General features: G+C 32.1%; 3 protein-coding genes across 6 annotated transcripts; 1 reads left to right on the plus strand and 2 right to left on the minus strand.

Annotated features, from left to right (window-relative positions):
• The first annotated feature begins 400 nt into the window (after positions 1-400).
• LOC130636705 (trace amine-associated receptor 8a-like) lies at positions 401-11,894 on the plus strand. Of its 4 annotated transcripts, none has more exons than XM_057446550.1 (2): positions 401-476; positions 6,723-11,894. In XM_057446550.1, exon 2 carries the CDS (start codon positions 6,748-6,750, stop codon positions 7,795-7,797), a length of 1,050 nt encoding a protein of 349 aa, XP_057302533.1. In that variant the 5' UTR covers positions 401-476; positions 6,723-6,747; the 3' UTR covers positions 7,798-11,894. The 4 variants fall into 4 exon arrangements, with proteins under 4 accessions (XP_057302533.1, XP_057302509.1, XP_057302525.1 ...); XM_057446526.1 differs by lacking the exon at positions 401-476 and adding an exon at positions 2,057-2,194; XM_057446542.1 differs by lacking the exon at positions 401-476 and adding an exon at positions 2,218-2,515.
• Positions 10,547-16,952, minus strand: LOC130636730 (5-hydroxytryptamine receptor 1B-like). Its single transcript, XM_057446563.1, has 3 exons — positions 16,790-16,952; positions 12,568-15,695; positions 10,547-11,893 (listed from the first exon to the last, which is right to left on the minus strand). Exons 1-2 carry the CDS (start codon positions 16,796-16,798, stop codon positions 14,700-14,702), a joined length of 1,005 nt encoding a protein of 334 aa, XP_057302546.1. The 5' UTR covers positions 16,799-16,952; the 3' UTR covers positions 10,547-11,893; positions 12,568-14,699.
• LOC130648201 (5-hydroxytryptamine receptor 1B-like) lies at positions 10,696-11,874 on the minus strand. The gene has a single exon (XM_057454272.1). It carries the CDS (start codon positions 11,872-11,874, stop codon positions 10,696-10,698), a length of 1,179 nt encoding a protein of 392 aa, XP_057310255.1.
• Positions 16,953-18,714: the final 1,762 nt, after the last annotated feature.

Here is an 18,714-nt window from a genome sequence, read left to right on the forward strand (position 1 = left end):
GCTAGCAGGAAAAAGGTTTTTTTGGCAAGCAAGTATCCCCTGCAATAGAAAATCTTAAAAGACGGAGAATTTGATTTTTTCCAGACAAATTTTTTCAAAAAAAATTCTGACAGTGTAGCCTGTTTAAAGCAGAAATCTCAAACAAACACACACTCTATAAAATAGATGCTTTATTTTCTCTTGCGTCAACATTCTAGCTAAAAATTGACATCAACAAAATAGACATTAGCGGATTACTATGTTGTAGATGTGGCTTGTAATTTACATTAAAAAGAATTAAAAATGAAATTAGGCGATTGGACAAACATGCACATACTTATTATATAAATATTACTGACAGAAAAATATTGAGTAAAATTTTACAGAAAGTCGCGAATCAAAGAGACAGACATAGAAAGATAACTTAAGTAAAAACAGCAAAATGTTATTGTCAAGCAAATGACAAATTTACGTTGGTTGCGTTTGCGTTAGAAAAGGTACGGTGGCAATTATATTTTTTTACATTCTCTTAATTAACCAACACCATATAAATAAACGCTCAGTTACTTTATAGTTAGCCTTTAAAAGCTATGAAAAGAAAACTATGTGGATTCTTGCCTCGACTCGTATGCCTCATAATTGAAATTTTCTTTTTTCTTTTTCTACTTTGAACTTCAGGGCAAGACGTGAAGTTTTTGATTATTTTTAGTTTTCTACCTGTCTCAAAAACACAAGCTTCCTAGAACTACTTCTGTTCAAATCTCCATACATGTTACATGCCAGGAACGAAAAAACTTATAACAAAATTAAAAACGAAACAAAAAAAGCACCAAAAAACAAACTATATAATAAAGTTGTCTGTATAATAAATGTCTGTCTGTCACGCAAAATGGTAGCTTAGCTTCGCAGGTAGCGAGACGCACGCAATGCGGTATAAAAAGGACGGGCGAACCCGTGGATTTTCCACGGGCGAACAATTAGTTATAGTAAAGGTTGGACAAAGAAGCACAGTAAGCAGTGCAATGTTAAGTCTTTTATTCAGGTTCCTAGCATTTTTTTATTTCAGGTTTTTCAGAGACATAAAAAATAGATTCTTTTAAATTTTTAATTCGAAAACACAAAATTAATCTTTATTCTAAGAAAAGTCATTTTTCGTTTTTGGCGAACTTAGCGACCTTAGCGAAAACTTAAACATAGAACTGACAAGTACCGACAAAAAATGACTTTTGCTTAAATAAAGCCTTATTCTAAAAAAAACCCAACCAGAAACAAAAAACAAAGATCACTAAATTAACACGAAGGAAACTAACGCAAAGCTTGTAAAAACCTATGAACAATCTTATTTAGATTAACTGGCTTAAAAAAAGCATCCAAATAATGCAAATGAGGAATTATGTTTGTTTTGAGAATGGATTAATTGACAACCCTCTTGATATTGTAATTTTTTGCAATGGTACAATAATAACAGATTACCCGCCGGGTTATACCGAAAATATTGGCCTCAGTCATTGCACCGACCTTGCAAGCTCGGTCGGCAATTAGACCCGGGCGATATTTTGCGGCACAGCCGGGGTAATCGGTTAATATTGTATTATAGGAAAACAATTTACAACATCTGTGACACGGCGGCGTGCTTTAATCACGCAGGCTGATTATGAAGTATCGATTGCCAGAAAGAAATACTTTGAAACATGTATTACTGGTTTGAAATCAACTATTAACATTTTAAATAACCCAATTTGTTTATACAGCATAACCAGGAAAAAATTAAACCAGAACCCGCCTCCATACTAAATGGTTCGTTTGATTTTTATTATTTCCAAATCCCTAGAAACAACGTACATCATGCCTTATACGATTATCTCGTTCATCAGAAATAGTTTAAAATTGGTAGATCCGGACTACCGTGATGCATTTCTGCAGATGTTTGGAATAGAATACTTGGAAAGCAAACATTTGGTTTGTATTTAACTATTGATGCTCAGTTTTACAATAAGCAAGCGTTAAAACTTGTATGTTCTTGCATGTTAGTGACTTGATTAAATTTGTTAAAGTGCTCTCCATGGTCGATGCTAATTACGTTTTTATAAAATATCCGTTAGGCAATCTTCTAAACCTCTGCGTGAAGTGGTGTTGTTTTCTATAATTGTTTTGATCTGTTTAAAACATCATTAACATTCTTTAAAAAATGGATTCAACGCGTAAAAGATTTAAGGTAAGAATTGTTACTAAAAGCAACAATGTACAAAAATAAATTAAAAGTTAATTTAAAATCAAAATCTTAACTAGCAAGGAAAGTAATACATCGTTGTAAGGTTTTCTTTACATCAATGTTCAGGTTGGAATTTTTATTAAGACTATGAACATGTTAAGGACTAGATATCTCTAAAGCTTCGCCTGTCCTTTATATATCTCATTTCTTCTTTCTATGACATGACTTTTTCCCGCGCACAAAAACACAGACGGAATACGACTATCATTAAAGAGACGTATTTGTTGATAAATTCCTTCATAGAGAATACAAAAACAAAATAATGTGAGTCTCAATTTTCTATGAAGAACTTATATGCTGTAAAAAATTACTTTAATGTCGCTCACTCCTAAACTTTATATCTAAATTTGTAAATCAGACGATGTATTTTCTATTTTAAGAAGAAATAAAAACATTTCAGATTGAAAACTTATGGATGGTGACGAAATTCTAATATCTGTAAGAACATGTACTTCTTTTTCAGTTTTTAACTGTTCACTTATCTTTTATATCTACCATTTTGTTTTTAGCTGTAACATTAGTAAAAACTTGTGTTAATGTTTCATGAGGTTGAACAATATTTTGAGGAGTGTAAACAATGCCTTGTGACAGTTTATTGTTGTTTATACTGTCGTTAAACGACGTTCATATTCACACATCTTATTGCACGACAAGTTAAATTCCACGATCAAGATTTTGAAATGTTGGGAGGGGTGAGGGAAGCAATGAGTAAAAATCTAAGCGTCACTTTAAGTTTAGCGTCCATTAAATATTTTTAGTTATTATCTGTATTTTTATCTTTCAAGGTAAAAAATTGTTCTCATTAAAACATCTATTTAAAATGGATATTATATAACACTTAACATAAATTATTATCATTTAAAGAAATGGTGAATATTATAGAACACTTTGCATTTTATCTTGTTTGGAGTGCTTCAGTTCTGATGTCTAAATGAAAATAAATGGAGAGTATAATACCGAATAATATAAGCAGAACTTGAACTCAAAATTTTTTTGCTAGAACATAGTTGTAATAATAAGAACTAGTCGATAATCCCGTGGAAAAATCCTCTTATACAGAAAAAAAATGGAAGAGGTCCGTTATATGAATTTTAATTAAGGAGTTTCATACCGCGCGGGACTGGGCGCTAGCGAAGCGCTTTGGAGGGACAAATTTTTATATCCCCCGCAGAGCTAAGTACAAAAATGTGATTTTAGAAATTTGTATACTTGTTGTCTCTCAAACAGAAACAAACACCATATGTTGTTGAAGAATGGATAAAGAGATATTGAGGTTAAAAGGATTTCAAAGACGTCATCAACCCATCCATTCCACCCTAGCACAGGGCTAAGCGTTAGCCCAGGTAAACATTGTTGAAAATTCATACAGGCGTGATTCCTGAAAAAAGTTAAAAAATTAATTGTTACAGTGGACTGACCCGCATAGGCGTAACAGCCTTTTCCAAAAAACAGTCTATTGTTAACACTGAGCTAACCGCTTAGTACAGTTAAACAGATTTAAACAGTACCCTTCTCCAAAAAAACTTTATTTATTATTTTAAATGACAACAACGTAAACAGCCTGTCCAATTTCTCAGCCATTTTTTTGCAAAAAAAGTTTTAAGGAAATTAATTGAAGATGTAGCTACCTGGCAAAAATGCATTTAGCATAAGATTTATTGCTGAGAATATTGCCATATTGATAGCCAAACTGAATTTTTATACTCTCACTTTTGATGTAAATAAATGAGCTAGCTAAATGGCTACATCCTTGACATAAAAATAAATGTTGGGTAGGAGAAAAACCTCTTATACCCAACAAAATTAGTAAAAAGTAAGGATATTAGCTAGCTAGCCTTCAAAATATTCGTTCCTAGCCAAAAATCCTAAAACTGGTGCGTAGCTAAAAACGTGACAATATATTTATCTTCACATTTTAGAACATAAAAAGAACAAATATTACAAATATAAAAAGCTTATAGAAGACAAAAAGGTGAAACAGACTTAGAAACAACACTGGCCACCATTACTTTTTAAATACTAAAATGGCGATCATGTTTCTTTGTTGGCATGTCTAGGCCTCGAAAGTCTTGGATTGGTTTTTCAAAGAATCAAGCGTTTTGATTGGTATGAACGTGCGAGCGGTTAAGACAAAGTCAGTTAAACTGTCAGTAAAACCATCCTGTTTGTTTTCTGTGGCTTCCGAGCGGAATGGCGATTAAGGTCACGGGGGTAAATTATTATTAAAAATGGCGCATTAAAAAAATAAATTCATTTTAATCACTTAATTTATTATTTGAATTAGAGGTTATCAATTAAATTAATTAAATTATGTAAGGAAATAAATTAATTAATAAAATTTACAATTAAACAACCCCTTGAATTACAAAAAATCAAAGGAATATCGGTAACCCTTTTGAACAGACAAAATACGGATATTATTATAGAGACTATCTACAGGTTTTCTTTGTAAACATAAAATTTATAAGCATATTCAGGCTTAGATTTACTAAAAAAGTTCTAAGCATAATGGTGAGGTTCAAGTTCTGCAATATTTGAAGGTCATACGCGAGAAACTTTGTTTTACAAAAACAGGAAACATTTTTTTCAGTTCATAGAAGGGTATTCTTAAAATAAAAGACATGAGTGAATTTATTAACATTTTTAAAATAGTTCTCTTTGAGAATTAAACAAGAAGCCCTGGGGGCTCTAAGAATTTCCGCTCGCTACCAAAATATTTAATGACAACCTGCTACGTGCCAAACATTCGGAGAGGTTTGGTGCATGAAGCTCTGAAGATAAAACACACAAGGGACATATCATACAACAAACGCAAACAAAACGAAACGTGTCATAATAAACTCACATTTTAAAAGAAATTGCTAAGAAATTGCTAACAAAAAATACAGCCTAATGGTTGAAAGTCTTGTGATTGAAACGTTTATGGTCATAAACGGCATTTAGTTGACAAAAAAATCAAATTTTTGTATCATCATCATTTTCAGCATACTTTATTTGTTAACTGTGCCAAATTTGGCCGAAATTGAAGTGGTTTTAATTTTTGGACCAATTTTGACCTAACATGGCATTTAGGTGACAAAAATCAAAATTTTGATGTCACCATTATGTTCAGCATACTTCATTTGTTAACTGTGCCAAATTTTGTTGAAAATAAAGTAGTTTTAATTTTTGGACCAATTTTGGCCTAAAATGACATTTAGGTGACAAAAATCAAAATTATAATGTCACCATTATGTTCAGCATACTTTTTTTGTTAACTGTGCCAAATTTTGTCGAAAACAAATACCAATTTCGGCCTGAAACGTCATTTGGATGACTTCCCAGTACTTGGGAGCTTGGGTACGAAGTTTAAATCTGTGACGTTGCATTTGACCATTTAGGACAGGGTTAGTTAGTTAGTCGGTACCAATACTATCCTCCTCTCAGAAGAACGTGAAATCCCAGGGTCGATTTTTTCTCAAAAATGCTCCGAAAGAAAAAAACGACGGTTTTAAAGAATTTCCTACGCCTTTTCAGGCGCGGAAATTCAAAAACAAGTTTTCAAAATAAGGATACAGTAAGTATATCTTTACGTGCTTATAAGAAACTGTGGTCAGAATAGCATAAGAAGTTTTCTCTAAAGTTTACACCCACATTCAATTTTGCTCTATTTTTAAAGAATGTTATATTGGCATTGCTATATTACTTAAAACAACACACAAATTATGGCGTCTGATATCGTGCATATAAGACACGTTATTTAGTTTAATAAACAACAAAAAGGGTTGTTGTATTTATCCACTTTTAACTGTCTATACATACATTATATTTGGAAACATAATATTAGCTAATAACCAGTATTAAAAGCTGTGAAATATTTCTAATGAATTTGCAGCATTATTATCTAAGATGCAAAGAAAAGATAGAAAGGAACAGTGCTAATGTGTCTTGTTTTGCAAGCTAGTGGAAAGGATAAGAATGTTAGGTTATGACTAATCGCATATTGTTAGAAAAGCGGAAGAATATGAAAGTGTATGAGTCATATTGCGCGTGGGTTTATGTATTGTCTAATTTAATTACTAGCTATACTTCAAAAAGCCTTTCTTTTTGCAATTTCCATCGCGTGTGTATAAAAGTCAATCTTTTATTACCTTGCATTAAAAATTCATGTTTTTAAATTTAGTTGAAAATTTAGAGGTACATAAAAGTATTGTCGTAGTCGTATTTATATGCTACGTTCACGAATTTTTAACTTCATACGACGACAGGAAGGCAGAGAACAGGAGAATAATAGTCAAAGCCTTCTTTTCTGGTTTTTTAATAAGTGTTGAAATGGTTTGCGCAAATAGCTGTTAAAATTGGACGTGTCATATTAAATTGCTTAGAAAATTGACTTCTAAGGGAGATTTTTTCTAGCTACCTTATTAACGTGAATCAATGCCGCACATAAAAAATCCAACACAAAAAAGTCCTTTTCCATGTATATCTTTAGGTTGAACAGAAAACGTTAGGTCGCCATGTTAACATTTACAAGACTGCCCATATCCCCAAGTTCGCCGTCACCAACTGCACGTCAGAACACCTTACCAACTGGTCAAACAGATGAGCAAATACTGAAGAAGTCAATTGATTTGAGTTTTGGATTAATTGTTGTTATACTAAACCTGATTGAAATCATTCTAATTAGTAAACTCAAGCGGCAAAAGAAAATTTACGAGATATGCATTTTAAGTTTATCCATCACTGATTTTTTATTTGGACTTTCAAACAGTGTGGTTAGTGCTGTTTACTTGTCACAAAATGCTCAAAATGATGAAGTACTGGAGATTACCTACACAACATATTTTTATTTCGTTTTAAATTCAATCTTACACCTATCCTTGATTACATTAGATCGAGTTTGGTTAGTTTATAAACCATTAAAACATCGCATTCACGTGACCAGAAGAAGGATGTGTAAACTGCTCGCTATCACGTGGATAACTTCAACAGTAATCGCTATTGCCTTGTTTGTGTCAGACGAACTCACCGAAACATTCACGAAGTCAGTTGAGATGACATCGTATGTAAATACGACTGTTTCTGGTGTAGCAGGAACCAAATCATCTTACTCAGTTCAAGCAATCAAAAGAATACAGATTGAACAACAATATTCTTCAATAATGCAATTGGTATTGTCAGTTTTTATAATTATCGCTGATGTATTCTTAATTTCAGCGTATTCTTTCATTATATTTGTACTTAAACGAAAGAAGAAAATTGCTACAAATCAAGAAGGGAATATAGAAAACAAAGTTTCTTTAATCTGTGCGTTAATTGCAGCAACATTTGTGATCTTTACCTTGCCATACGCAGTGGCAAGACTCACAGTAGGTCACACTCCATTATGGGCAAATCTAATCTTGGTTTCAAATAGTGGATTGAACAGTATCATATATTTTTTTCGTGGAAAATGCGAAAACTATTTGGAAAAGCGAGACAGAACGCAAGTACAAATGAACGGCACCGGATCGACAACACCCTTAGGAACACCTATGACACACGCGAAAAATCCGAAAGGTAATTAGCATCAGGTAGAAGTGGAACATAAAATTGCTTAGGACTATACTTCACGAGAAGTTCACGTATTTTGCAACAGCTTAGATACTTTCTTACGCAAAGTTTGTTGAGACAATGTTGATGTGATTAGATCAGAGTATTACAAGTACAGCAAGTTTATGTTTACAATATAACAAACATTGTATCGTATGTCCTTAAAAAACGCTTACTAAAATTTCTTTACCGATTTCTCAAATAATATTTCGTCTCGCTAATTCAATAAACCACTAAATCGCATCATATGCCTTATTTTGTTATCAATTTAATGTGGAAGAAATTTGCGTGTACGTATTAAGGCCATCCACCTAAGATAACACAACTTTTTTCTTTTTAACCCTCATTCTTTTTTCTAATATTTTAAGATAATTATCCCTTTAAATTGTATCCCATTAAAGTGTATTATATTTATCTCATGGTTCTTAGCTCCAATATGTACTTTGTTGTAAAGAACATATCGTTGGTTTTATTCTTAACACAGGTCTGTTTTCAAACCAAATAACTATATTCATAGACGTCTATAGCGCGATGTATATCTACTCCCCATCATAATTAAATAGAGAAATGTGAATCCTGCAGACATCATTCACCGCAAGCGGGAAATACAATTTTCGGGCATTTTAATTGGCTCAGCGTTCTCGATTATGGGCCGATATGTGCCTGTATAGCCCGTCGTTAAGGAAAATGGCAGCTTATAATGTAAACAAGCAAGAAAGTCATGTTTTCACGAAGGATTGAACACAGCACAATTATTTTAGAATTCTAACAAAGTATTTACACAAATGCTGAATCAAAATTTTCAAATCCACCTTATGCTAAATGTAGGTTGGTAGCTGCACCTTTTACTGTTATATAAGCTTTAGAAAGTCTAAAATTTATTAATTCAGTAAGAGAACAGTCTCCATTAACCTGGTGATACTTGTGTTTATTTTGTAACTGCAGTTAATTTTAAAACCACAGCCTGCAGGAGGTTTTTTTATTTACGCTGACATTTTGAGAAATTTTTGGAAAACTTATTCCACAATATAAAAGACTGAGTAATTATTTTAGCTGGACTTGGTAAAAATGGGCTGTTTTCTATGTTTTTACTTAAACCGAAGTTGCGAGAAAGCTTTTTTTTAAAGGATTTTACGCCTATACAAGAATCAAGTGAAAGCTTCTCATTAAATTTCTTAAGTTTTTGTCTATGTGTTCGCACTATCATAGACGTTTATTGGGATTTGCAATATGCACTCTTTCCTCGTTTTTTATGAAACATACAAACATAAAAATAATAATTGTCTCTGTCTGTCATGCAAATAGCCGTGTTCTCTGTCTGTCATGCAAAATGGTATCTCAAGTAGCGAGACGCACGCAATGCGGTATAAAAAGGACGGGCGAACCTGTGTATTTTTTGACGGGCCACCGACTAGTATCTTAATAACCCTCATTTCCATGGGAAAACTCTGACGAAATGAAATGCGCAGTTGACAAATTAGATCTCCTCGACATACTATATTGAAGTTTTTTATTGACGGATTATAGACAAATTTGTTGACGTCTTTTTTGATAGAATTTGTTTACATGTCATGCTGACATGTTTTGTTTTATGACGTTGACATAACACGTGTTTTTATGATGTTATTTGCCAACATATCTTCTTTTGTTTTGTTTAAAATAATTTACTATTTTTATGTTATAAAAACATACAAAGCATTTTTGCGTTGTTGCTTTAAGGTTACTAACCATTAGTAAAACAAGATCCCGAAAAGATATGTGTCAATATTGAGAAAGCACGTAACAATATTTATTGTCAATATATCTTGCTGATGTTTATTATGCTTTCCTCAATTACCATAAAATAAAATAAAAAAATAAAAAATAAAAAATAACTATATTATAATAATAACCAACACATTTTAATATGTTAACTTTGTATAAATGAAAAATAATAGTAGTAACAATTTAACAATTATTGCGAAAGTTTTTTATAAGTACAGTTGCCGATCGATATGCACATCCCGGGGTTCCGCATATCGAGCGGAACCTCGGATAAGTGGATCTTTCCCAGGTCCCTTAGATTAGCCTTAGAAAACTCTCTCAATTTCATCGGATAAGTGGAACATTTGATAATTGGAACCAATTTTCTGATGAGCCAAATTACACACTTGTAACTGGAACTTTTGTTCAATTTTCGAAACAAATTTCGGAATTCCAATGCTCGAATGTGTTATTTTTTACATTCGAATCACGTGGGCGAGGACACATTACAGCTAAGTGGGGACCCCTTGAAGTTAAAGTAACTCATAAAATTGGACTTGCGATGTCTTAAATTACCTTTCTGTAAGCTTAGGCACTTGTATTTTCCTGACTTCTATATTTTTTTCACAGAACGGCGTTTTTGACGAATTTGATGTTTGTTTGAAAGAAACTTCGTAACTAGTGAAACCACTGACTTTTATGCGAGCCGTTAAATGGAAAAACTAGTCGTCATTATGTGACCCCTTTTAAGTTCAGAATTTGCATGTAAACACGTGCAAATTGTTTTTCTTTGTTACCAAAAAGATCTGTTTTAGCGCCATATAATGTGAAAATACACTCCTTGGAAATGCGGAATAAGGAATAATTTGCACTCTCTAAAATAATACTTGTAACTGTACTATTGGTTTAAAAACAAGTTGCCCAAAAAGTTAAAACATTTACACACATATATATTTTTATGGCTGGAGTCAAAGTATATCGTTTTATTGGAAAGTGTGTTATCTTTAAAAGCTATATTACATGCACACATTTGCCATGGTTCACAGGTATATAACTTATATATATATATAAAAATACATTTCCTATTTTTCGTAGTCAGAGTTCGTAGTCCAGTTCCTAAAAATAATCTATTAAAAGGAGGAAGAAAGTTTTCTTGTTTCTTTCCCGTCTGTATTTTTTATCAACAGCCCTGGCGTTGAAAGGGGTGTTGTTGAAGCTGTAGAATTTACCTGTGCGTTTTTTAGGGCTTGTTTTTCTTGATATCTCTCACATTTTCCACGAAAGAAGTATATAATACTATTTAAACCACTGTTTGAAACCAATATTAAATTCCCCCATAATGGAACGTTTCCTGTAATAAGTCGGACCAGTGCGTATGGTAAAGTGAAGATAACGAACGTAGCCACAATGAATACACATATGATTGATACTCTGTTTTCGTAGTGAGTTGGTGATGCTGTTGTGACTTTCTTTTCTCTGTTAAGTAGATATATAATCATCCCATAAGCAGAAATTAATACTACATCGGCTATAATAATAAATACAGACAACACAAGCTGCATTGTATCCTGATATGTCTCTTCTCTACGAATCTTCCTGATTGCTTTTAACTTAGGTTTTGTGCGCCAAGGTTTTGTACTCATTTCCGGTAAGGTGAACATTGTTGGGGTTACTGTTGAAGATACTTTGAAATCATTTGTTATGTTAGTAACTGTTGCGTTAACATAAGATGTTGTGACATGGGACTTGATGAACGCGTCTGATACTTTATCCGATGCATAAAGAGAAGCAGCTATAACAGTTGAAGTGATCCATGTAGCAGCTAACACGATACAAATTCTTTTTCTTGAAACGTAGGCTCTATGCTGCAGGGGTTTTAGAACCAACCACAAGCGATCAAAAGTTATCCAAATCAAATGTAGTATTGAGTTTAAAACGAAATAAAAATATGTTGTGTATGTTATTTCTAATATGCTTTCATTTTGACCATTTTTCGAAAGATATATCGCACTGACAACGCTGTTTGAAATTCCGAAAAGCAAATCTGTAACGGAGAGACTCAGAATACATATTTCGTATATTTTCTTTTTTCGTTTAATTCTGCTGATTAGAATAATTTCAGCGATGTTTAGTATCACAACGATTAAACCAAACGTTAGATCAATCGATCTTTTCATCATTTGTTCATCGTTAGGGCCCTGGGATGGAGGTGGAGGCCTTATATGACCAGTAGGAGGCAATCGACTAAATCCAGGAAGTCCAGTTCTTGGTTGCATGCTACCAGGTGGAAAGAGACTAGGACGAAACATTATGTACTTTGTTTAATGTCTAAATTAAAATAGGCGAGTCAAGAAAAATAAAAAAGCTTAAAAAAACATTTAATCTGTTTTACTAAAAAATAATTATGGTTCGTATTTATCTCACCACAACGAACATTTAGCGATTCGCGTAGCATACATTACAAAGTCTTCATCGCCCATTTAAACTTAATGAACTAAAAACACACTAACTATATCATGCAAATTCTATAAAACTGCTTTTCTACTAAAAACATAATAAAGTTTGATTTCGACGTTTTATCTGTTTTTTAACAAAATTTTTGTTTTTTAAAATTCAACTGCTTTTAGCTGTAAAAAAATGTATGAATAAAAAATTTTTTTTAGTACAGTCGTCCTCAACGTCGTCTGCAAACGTTATTCAAAGTAGATCATGGTATTCATTCATTTTCCTTTGTATATATATTTTCTTTCTAAACTCTTTTTAATATTCTTATGTCATCTTTTAATATTCTCTTACATCTCAACACAACGTTACCACTATTTTATCTATGTGAGAAATAAATAGTGTGACGAAATGTAAACAATATTAAAACAAAAATTACAACACAAGTTTAAAAGCGGAAGAATATTTAAGTAAACAAACTTTATTTGCAACTACAAAATCTATATCTGTCTTCAAATTATGACTTTTTATGACAATATAATTTGCGCTAAATTACCTACCGTTTGCATAAACTAAAACTGAACTTGTTCAGACTTTTGTGAGAAATGTTGCAAGAAATAAAACGGTGTGTTAAAGGAAGATCAAGCTCAAAGTTCTTTCCTATAATGTTGTAATTAAGTTTTAATTAAACTCCTTATCCATTTTTCACAATAGGTATTTTTAACATTGTTTTGTTAAAAACACTAATTAGGAAATTAAAGCTGGATCACACTAGCCTGAAAAAAGTAATAAAAGGGCACGTTTGCATGAATTTATACAGTTAAGGGGGAAACGCAAAGTTGGGAGTAAAATATTTTAACTTTGGTTGGTTAAAATGGCTACCTGAGAAAAAGGATAAAAATGTTAGATTATTGCAGATATAAATCCTAAAAGATAAAAACAAAACAAAAAAATCAATATGTATTTTCAAAAGTAAATGTTTTTCGGCTTACGTCATCATCAGTACTATACAAAGTTAAAAATTAAAAGTTTACTCTATTTTATATACAAAGTTGATGCATTAGAAACCGCATAATACATGAAATAAAAGTAACAAGTGTAATAATTATTAAAGGATAATTTACGTGATGCCCTTGTGAAATAGAAGTTTTTTTTAGTTTCTTTTTTAATTGTTTAAAGTCGGCTCCGTGATGTAATATAGGAATCTTCAAGGTTTTTTTTCTGTCTATAATTAAATTTTAAATACTAAATGGCGAAGAGATTAAATAAACAAAATAATTTTCGTTTGAAATGAAAAAGAACATTAGGTCGATTTAACCCAGTACACGACGTTGCTCATTTTTTTTGAATTCAAATGCTCCTGAGTTGTTTATGTTATTATTGTTTTTAGATAAACAACAGTAGAATAAATTTAAATTAAAAATAACAGGAAATTTTCCTCCATTCTCAAAACAAATTCCGGACTTCCAGCGCTTGATTGTGCTTTTTTACATTCGAATCATGAGCGTGGTGATACATTACAACTCAGTGGCTACATAAAAGTAATTCTCGTAAATTGAACTTATGTCTTAAATTACCCTTTCTCGAAGCTTAGACAACCGTATTTTTATGAATTCTATATTTTTTTCACAGAACGACGTTTTTGACAAAATTAATGTTTGTTTAAAGGAAACTTCGAAGCTAGTGAAACCATTTTCTTCGGTCCAAGGAAAGTTTCACTTATCCAGCGGCACCTGTAGTTTGTCTAAGCAAAAATCGTGGCTTCTATAAACTACGGATGGAAAATTAGGAGATAAAAATTATTCTCTAAGTCATGTAAATATGAGTTAAAAGAAAAATATGTATTAATATTGAGAATTTCAAGCTATTTTCAATACGATAACAAAGCTATAAAACAAATACCAAACAAATTACTTCTTAATAAAAAAGCTTTTTATCTTCTCTATTTTAAGTTCTGTTAAAAAGGAAAGAAAATTCATTGCATTGGTTTGAAAGCATAGATTAGCCTACATAGATTAAATTATGGATACCAAAGACTATTTTGATATTTTTATTCACTTTAAATGTTAAGTATGATGTTTAAATGTGAAATTGTTTTTTCCCTCAGTACTGATAAACTTTTCACTCCACAGGCCTGATTTCTAACCAATCCATTAAAGCGAAGACTAGCAGTCATTACGTGCATCCTTTAAGTAAAATAAAACAACTATAAATGTACATAGATGCAAAAAAGTTTCTTGTTATGAAAAAAGATCTCCTCTAACGCTATATAATTTGAAAATACAATCCTTGTAAGCGCATGTTAAGGAAAAATTTGCACTCTATAAAATAATCCAAACGAGTTAAAAAATTTACACACATTTATATTCATATTACTTGACCAGAAATATATCGTTTTATTCTAAAGTGTGTTATTCTAAAGCCTATATTACATGCAATTATTTATTGTAATAGATCAGACGTATATTTTTTTTAATACATTATAAATTTTTTGAGTTAATAAACAGTCTAGTTTCTAAAAATACTATATTAAAAGGACGAAGAATGCTTTTTTTGGTTCTTTCCAGTTTGTAATTTTTATCAACAATGAGTTGAAAAAGTTGTAGTTGACACTGTAAAAATTATCTGTGCGTTTTTTAGGGCTCGTTTTTCTTGATATTTCTCACATTTTCCACGAAAGAAGTATATAATACTATTTAAACCACTGTTTGAAATCAACATTAAATTTCCCCATAATGGTACGTGTTTTGTAATAAGCCGGACTAGCGCGTATGGTAAAGTGAAGATGACGAATATAGCTACAATGGATACACATATGATTGATACTCTCTGTTCGTAGTGAGTTGTTAAGTAGATATATGATCATCCCATAAGTGGAAATTAATACTACATCGGCTATAATAATAAATACAGACAACACAAGCTGCATTGTATCCTGATATGTCTTTTCTCTACGAACATTCCTGATTGCTTCTAACTTAGGTTTTGTGCGCCAAAGTTTTGTACTCATTTCCGGTAAGGTGAACATTGTTGGGGCTACTGTTGAAGATGTTTTGAAATCATTTGTTATGTTGGTAACTGCTGTGTTAACATAAGATGTTGTGACATAGGACTTGATGAACGCGTCTGATACCTTATCTGATGCATAAAGAGAAGCAGCTATAACAGTTGAAGTGATCCATGTAGCAGCTAACACGATACAAATTCTTTTTCTTGAAACGTAGGCTCTATGCTGCAAGGGTTTTAGAACCAACCACAAGCGATCAAAAGTTATCCAAATCAAGTGGAGTATTGAGTTTAAGACGAAATAAAAATATGTTGTGTATGTTATCTCTAATATGCTTTCATTTTGAGCATTTTTTGAAAGATATATTGCACTGACAACGCTGTTTGAAATTCCGAAAAGCAAATCTGTAACGGAGAGACTCAGAATACATATTTCGTATATTTTCTTTTTTCGTTTAATTCTGCTGATTAGAATAATTTCAGCGATATTTAGTATCACAACGATTAAACCAAACGTTAAATCAATCGATCTATTCATTACTTCTTTATCATTAGGAGGTGGATGCATTAAATGACCAGTAGTAGGAGCCAATTGACTAAATTCAGGAAGTCCGGTTCTTGGTGACATTCTACTACCAGAGGAAACCGACTGGAGCGAAACACCATGTAGTTTGGCTAATGTCTAAATTAAGTTAGGAGAATGAAAAAAATATTAGAATGTAAAGAAATATTGAATGTGTTTTAGTAAAAGAAATGGTCCTAATTGATTCATTTCACTATAACAAACATTACGAAGTATTTAAAGCGCAATTAAAATTAATCAGCCAAATAAAATTAGAATTATATCATGCGAGTTCTATAAAACTGCTTTTCTACTGTAAACATAATACAGTTTTATAGGAACAACGGTGCATATGTGAGGTATATTTGTATATGTAATCCTGCACATTATCTTCAAAAGTGCTACATGATGATGGATCGTGTAGGACTTAAACCCCCGACCTCTCGCTTGCCGGGTGATTGCTCCTGGGTGCTGAAGAGCTTAACAAGTGCGGCAAATTTGATTGGTTGGGTGCTCCGATTGTGCATCATTCGGGGATATCTCGTTGGCATTTGTTAGTAGAAAGGTCGCAAGGAGGACATACGCCTCGCCGTCGTGGTATGTCTTAAGGAGGTAGTATCCTCGCCTCGTCTACTACATGTGCTAGAGAGATAGCATCGGATCGATAGCACAGTCGGTAGAGCAATCGCCCGGCAAAAAAGAGTTCGTGGGTTCAAGTCCCACTCTATCCATCATCATTGCAATACTTCAAAAGATAATGCACAGGATTACAAGTAGAAGAGTTTGATTTTGGCAATATATCCATTTTTTAACAAAATTTTTAAAAGGCATGGAAAACTCCTTAAATAAATGAAGTTTTAGTACAGTTGTTTTAAAAGCCGTCTTTAAACATTTATTACTTTAAAAATTTATTTATTTTTATAAGTCATTCAAAATCATGACAATCTCTGTTAGTATATATCTTTTTTCTGATTAAATTCTTTTTAATATTCTCTTACATCTCAACACAACGTTACCACTATTTCATCTATGTGAGAAATAAATAGTGTGACGAAATGTAAACAAGATTAAAACAAAAAATTCACACAAAAGTTCAAAAGCAGAAAAATATTTAAGTAAACTAAATTTATTCGCAACTACAAATATATATTTTTCTTTTTTTTGTCACAAATTACGACTTCTTATGATAAAATAGTGTGTGTTTAATGACCTACCTTTCGCATGAACTGAACTACTTCAGACTTTTGCGTGAAAATCGGTGAAATTAAGCGATATGTTACAGAAAGATATAGCTGAAAGTTCTTTATGATAATGCTTAAATTAGGTTTAAATTAGATTCTTTATCCATTTTTCCCAAGAGTTTTGTTCAGAATTGCTTTGTTAAGAACACTAATTAGGAAATGAGAGCTGAATTACACTAGGCTGAAATAAGCACGTTTACATCTCATACATTACATTTCAATTTATAAAGTTACGGGGCAACACAAAGTTGGGAGTTAAAATAGTTTAATATTGATTGGTTAAAATAGGTGGTTGAAATGAGAACAAAATTTTTGGACTATTACAGATGTAAATTCAAAAGGATATTAAGAGCACAGTTTTTTTATTAAAAAAAGCAGAAACAATACGTCGAAAGAAATGAAGTTCAGAGGGAGAAAAACAACTAAGATTTAGCCCAGTAATTCACAGTTGCTTATAATTTTTACTCTTATTTTAGTTGCTGGATTGAAAATCCCGACAGTAAAATTTGTTAAAAGTTTTACAATCTCTGGATTTTTAAAGTGTATTTTATTATTGCTAAACCGGCAAACCTAACTCCTTGTTAACTATACGTAAAAATTATAAAAGCGCAAAGAAGTATTTTTTGTCTGCATGGTTTATACTCTTTCTATGAATTTTGGGTTATTTTCACTTCACATTTATCTCTCATTTGGATTGTCTTTTTCATCCCTGTAATTCTTAATATTTGCATTCGTCATAATTAACATTATTTCGACATTTTTATCTCTGCGTAATTTATTCATCCATGATTTATTATATTTATGATCATTCAGTAATATACAAACGCAAAACTCCACGGATAATATGCATTTGTATAACGTGTACAGTGAAATTTTTTTGGAGCGGACACCTTCGAGTGTTGCTACATGGGGATTTCTTCCAATAAAATATAGACAGACTTCTCACTAGAACTGCTTATACGATTTAACAGCTCTGTCATAAATTTTTAAAGGATTCTCACATCAGCCGTGCTAGGATGAGCTCACTATCACATGAAGTTTTGTCAGCCCGGACGGAATAAAAGGTACATGAAAAGTGTGTGATGAGTTTTGTACAATAATTCTTCTTCTTAATGTATAAAATTATTATTTTCATCATAAAATTGATGTACAGTTGCCTTCTCTCTTATTCGAATCCCAAGGGGGATAACTTTTTATTTGAATTACACAGAGATTCGAGTAGCAGAAAGTCTTTCTGATTCGAATTTCCAGGTTTTAAGGGTGAAAATTCTAATAAGAGATAGAAATCAGAATTTGATTTCTCTCTTGTCTTAAGAAACGAAAACATTCGAATTCGACAGAGATTCAAATTACGAAAAACAAAAACATTCGAAAGTGTTAATGGTGTATTTACACTTAATTCGGCTTATAGAGAGAGTTTAGCCGAAGGGACCAGAAAATTAGTTCGGATTATAAAGTTTTTCGGATTACAGAGATTCGGATAGTAGAAAGTAAATAGAAGGTCAGTTATGAGAGTTTCTTATGTTACTTTGGTTATAATGTACAGAAAACATGTGATTTCTCCAATTTACCGTTATCATGCACAATAGTAAAAAAGTTAGCTTGTTTGCCGGGCTAAAGCTTTTACATGGAATTTTGTTAGCTTGCTTTGCCGTCCTCGTTAATCAGGTATCCCGTTCCTCATGTGATAGGAAGTTGTGTTCTGTAAGAGTTTTTTAATTAAGGTCATATCTCTGCAAACTGAGGCGGCCCGTTTTGCCGGATTAAGATTGAGATTACACATGCAATAGCACTCTGATTTAAATTGGGATCATAATATCGTGCGCTGTTCGCTGAATGGAACATTTTTTTTGAGAGTTTGATTACAATTTATTTTGTTTCTAGTTTCAGTTGTTGCA

Source organism: Hydractinia symbiolongicarpus, chromosome 1 (genome assembly GCF_029227915.1).
Source record: "Hydractinia symbiolongicarpus strain clone_291-10 chromosome 1, HSymV2.1, whole genome shotgun sequence".
Lineage (NCBI taxonomy): Eukaryota > Metazoa > Cnidaria > Hydrozoa > Anthoathecata > Hydractiniidae > Hydractinia > Hydractinia symbiolongicarpus.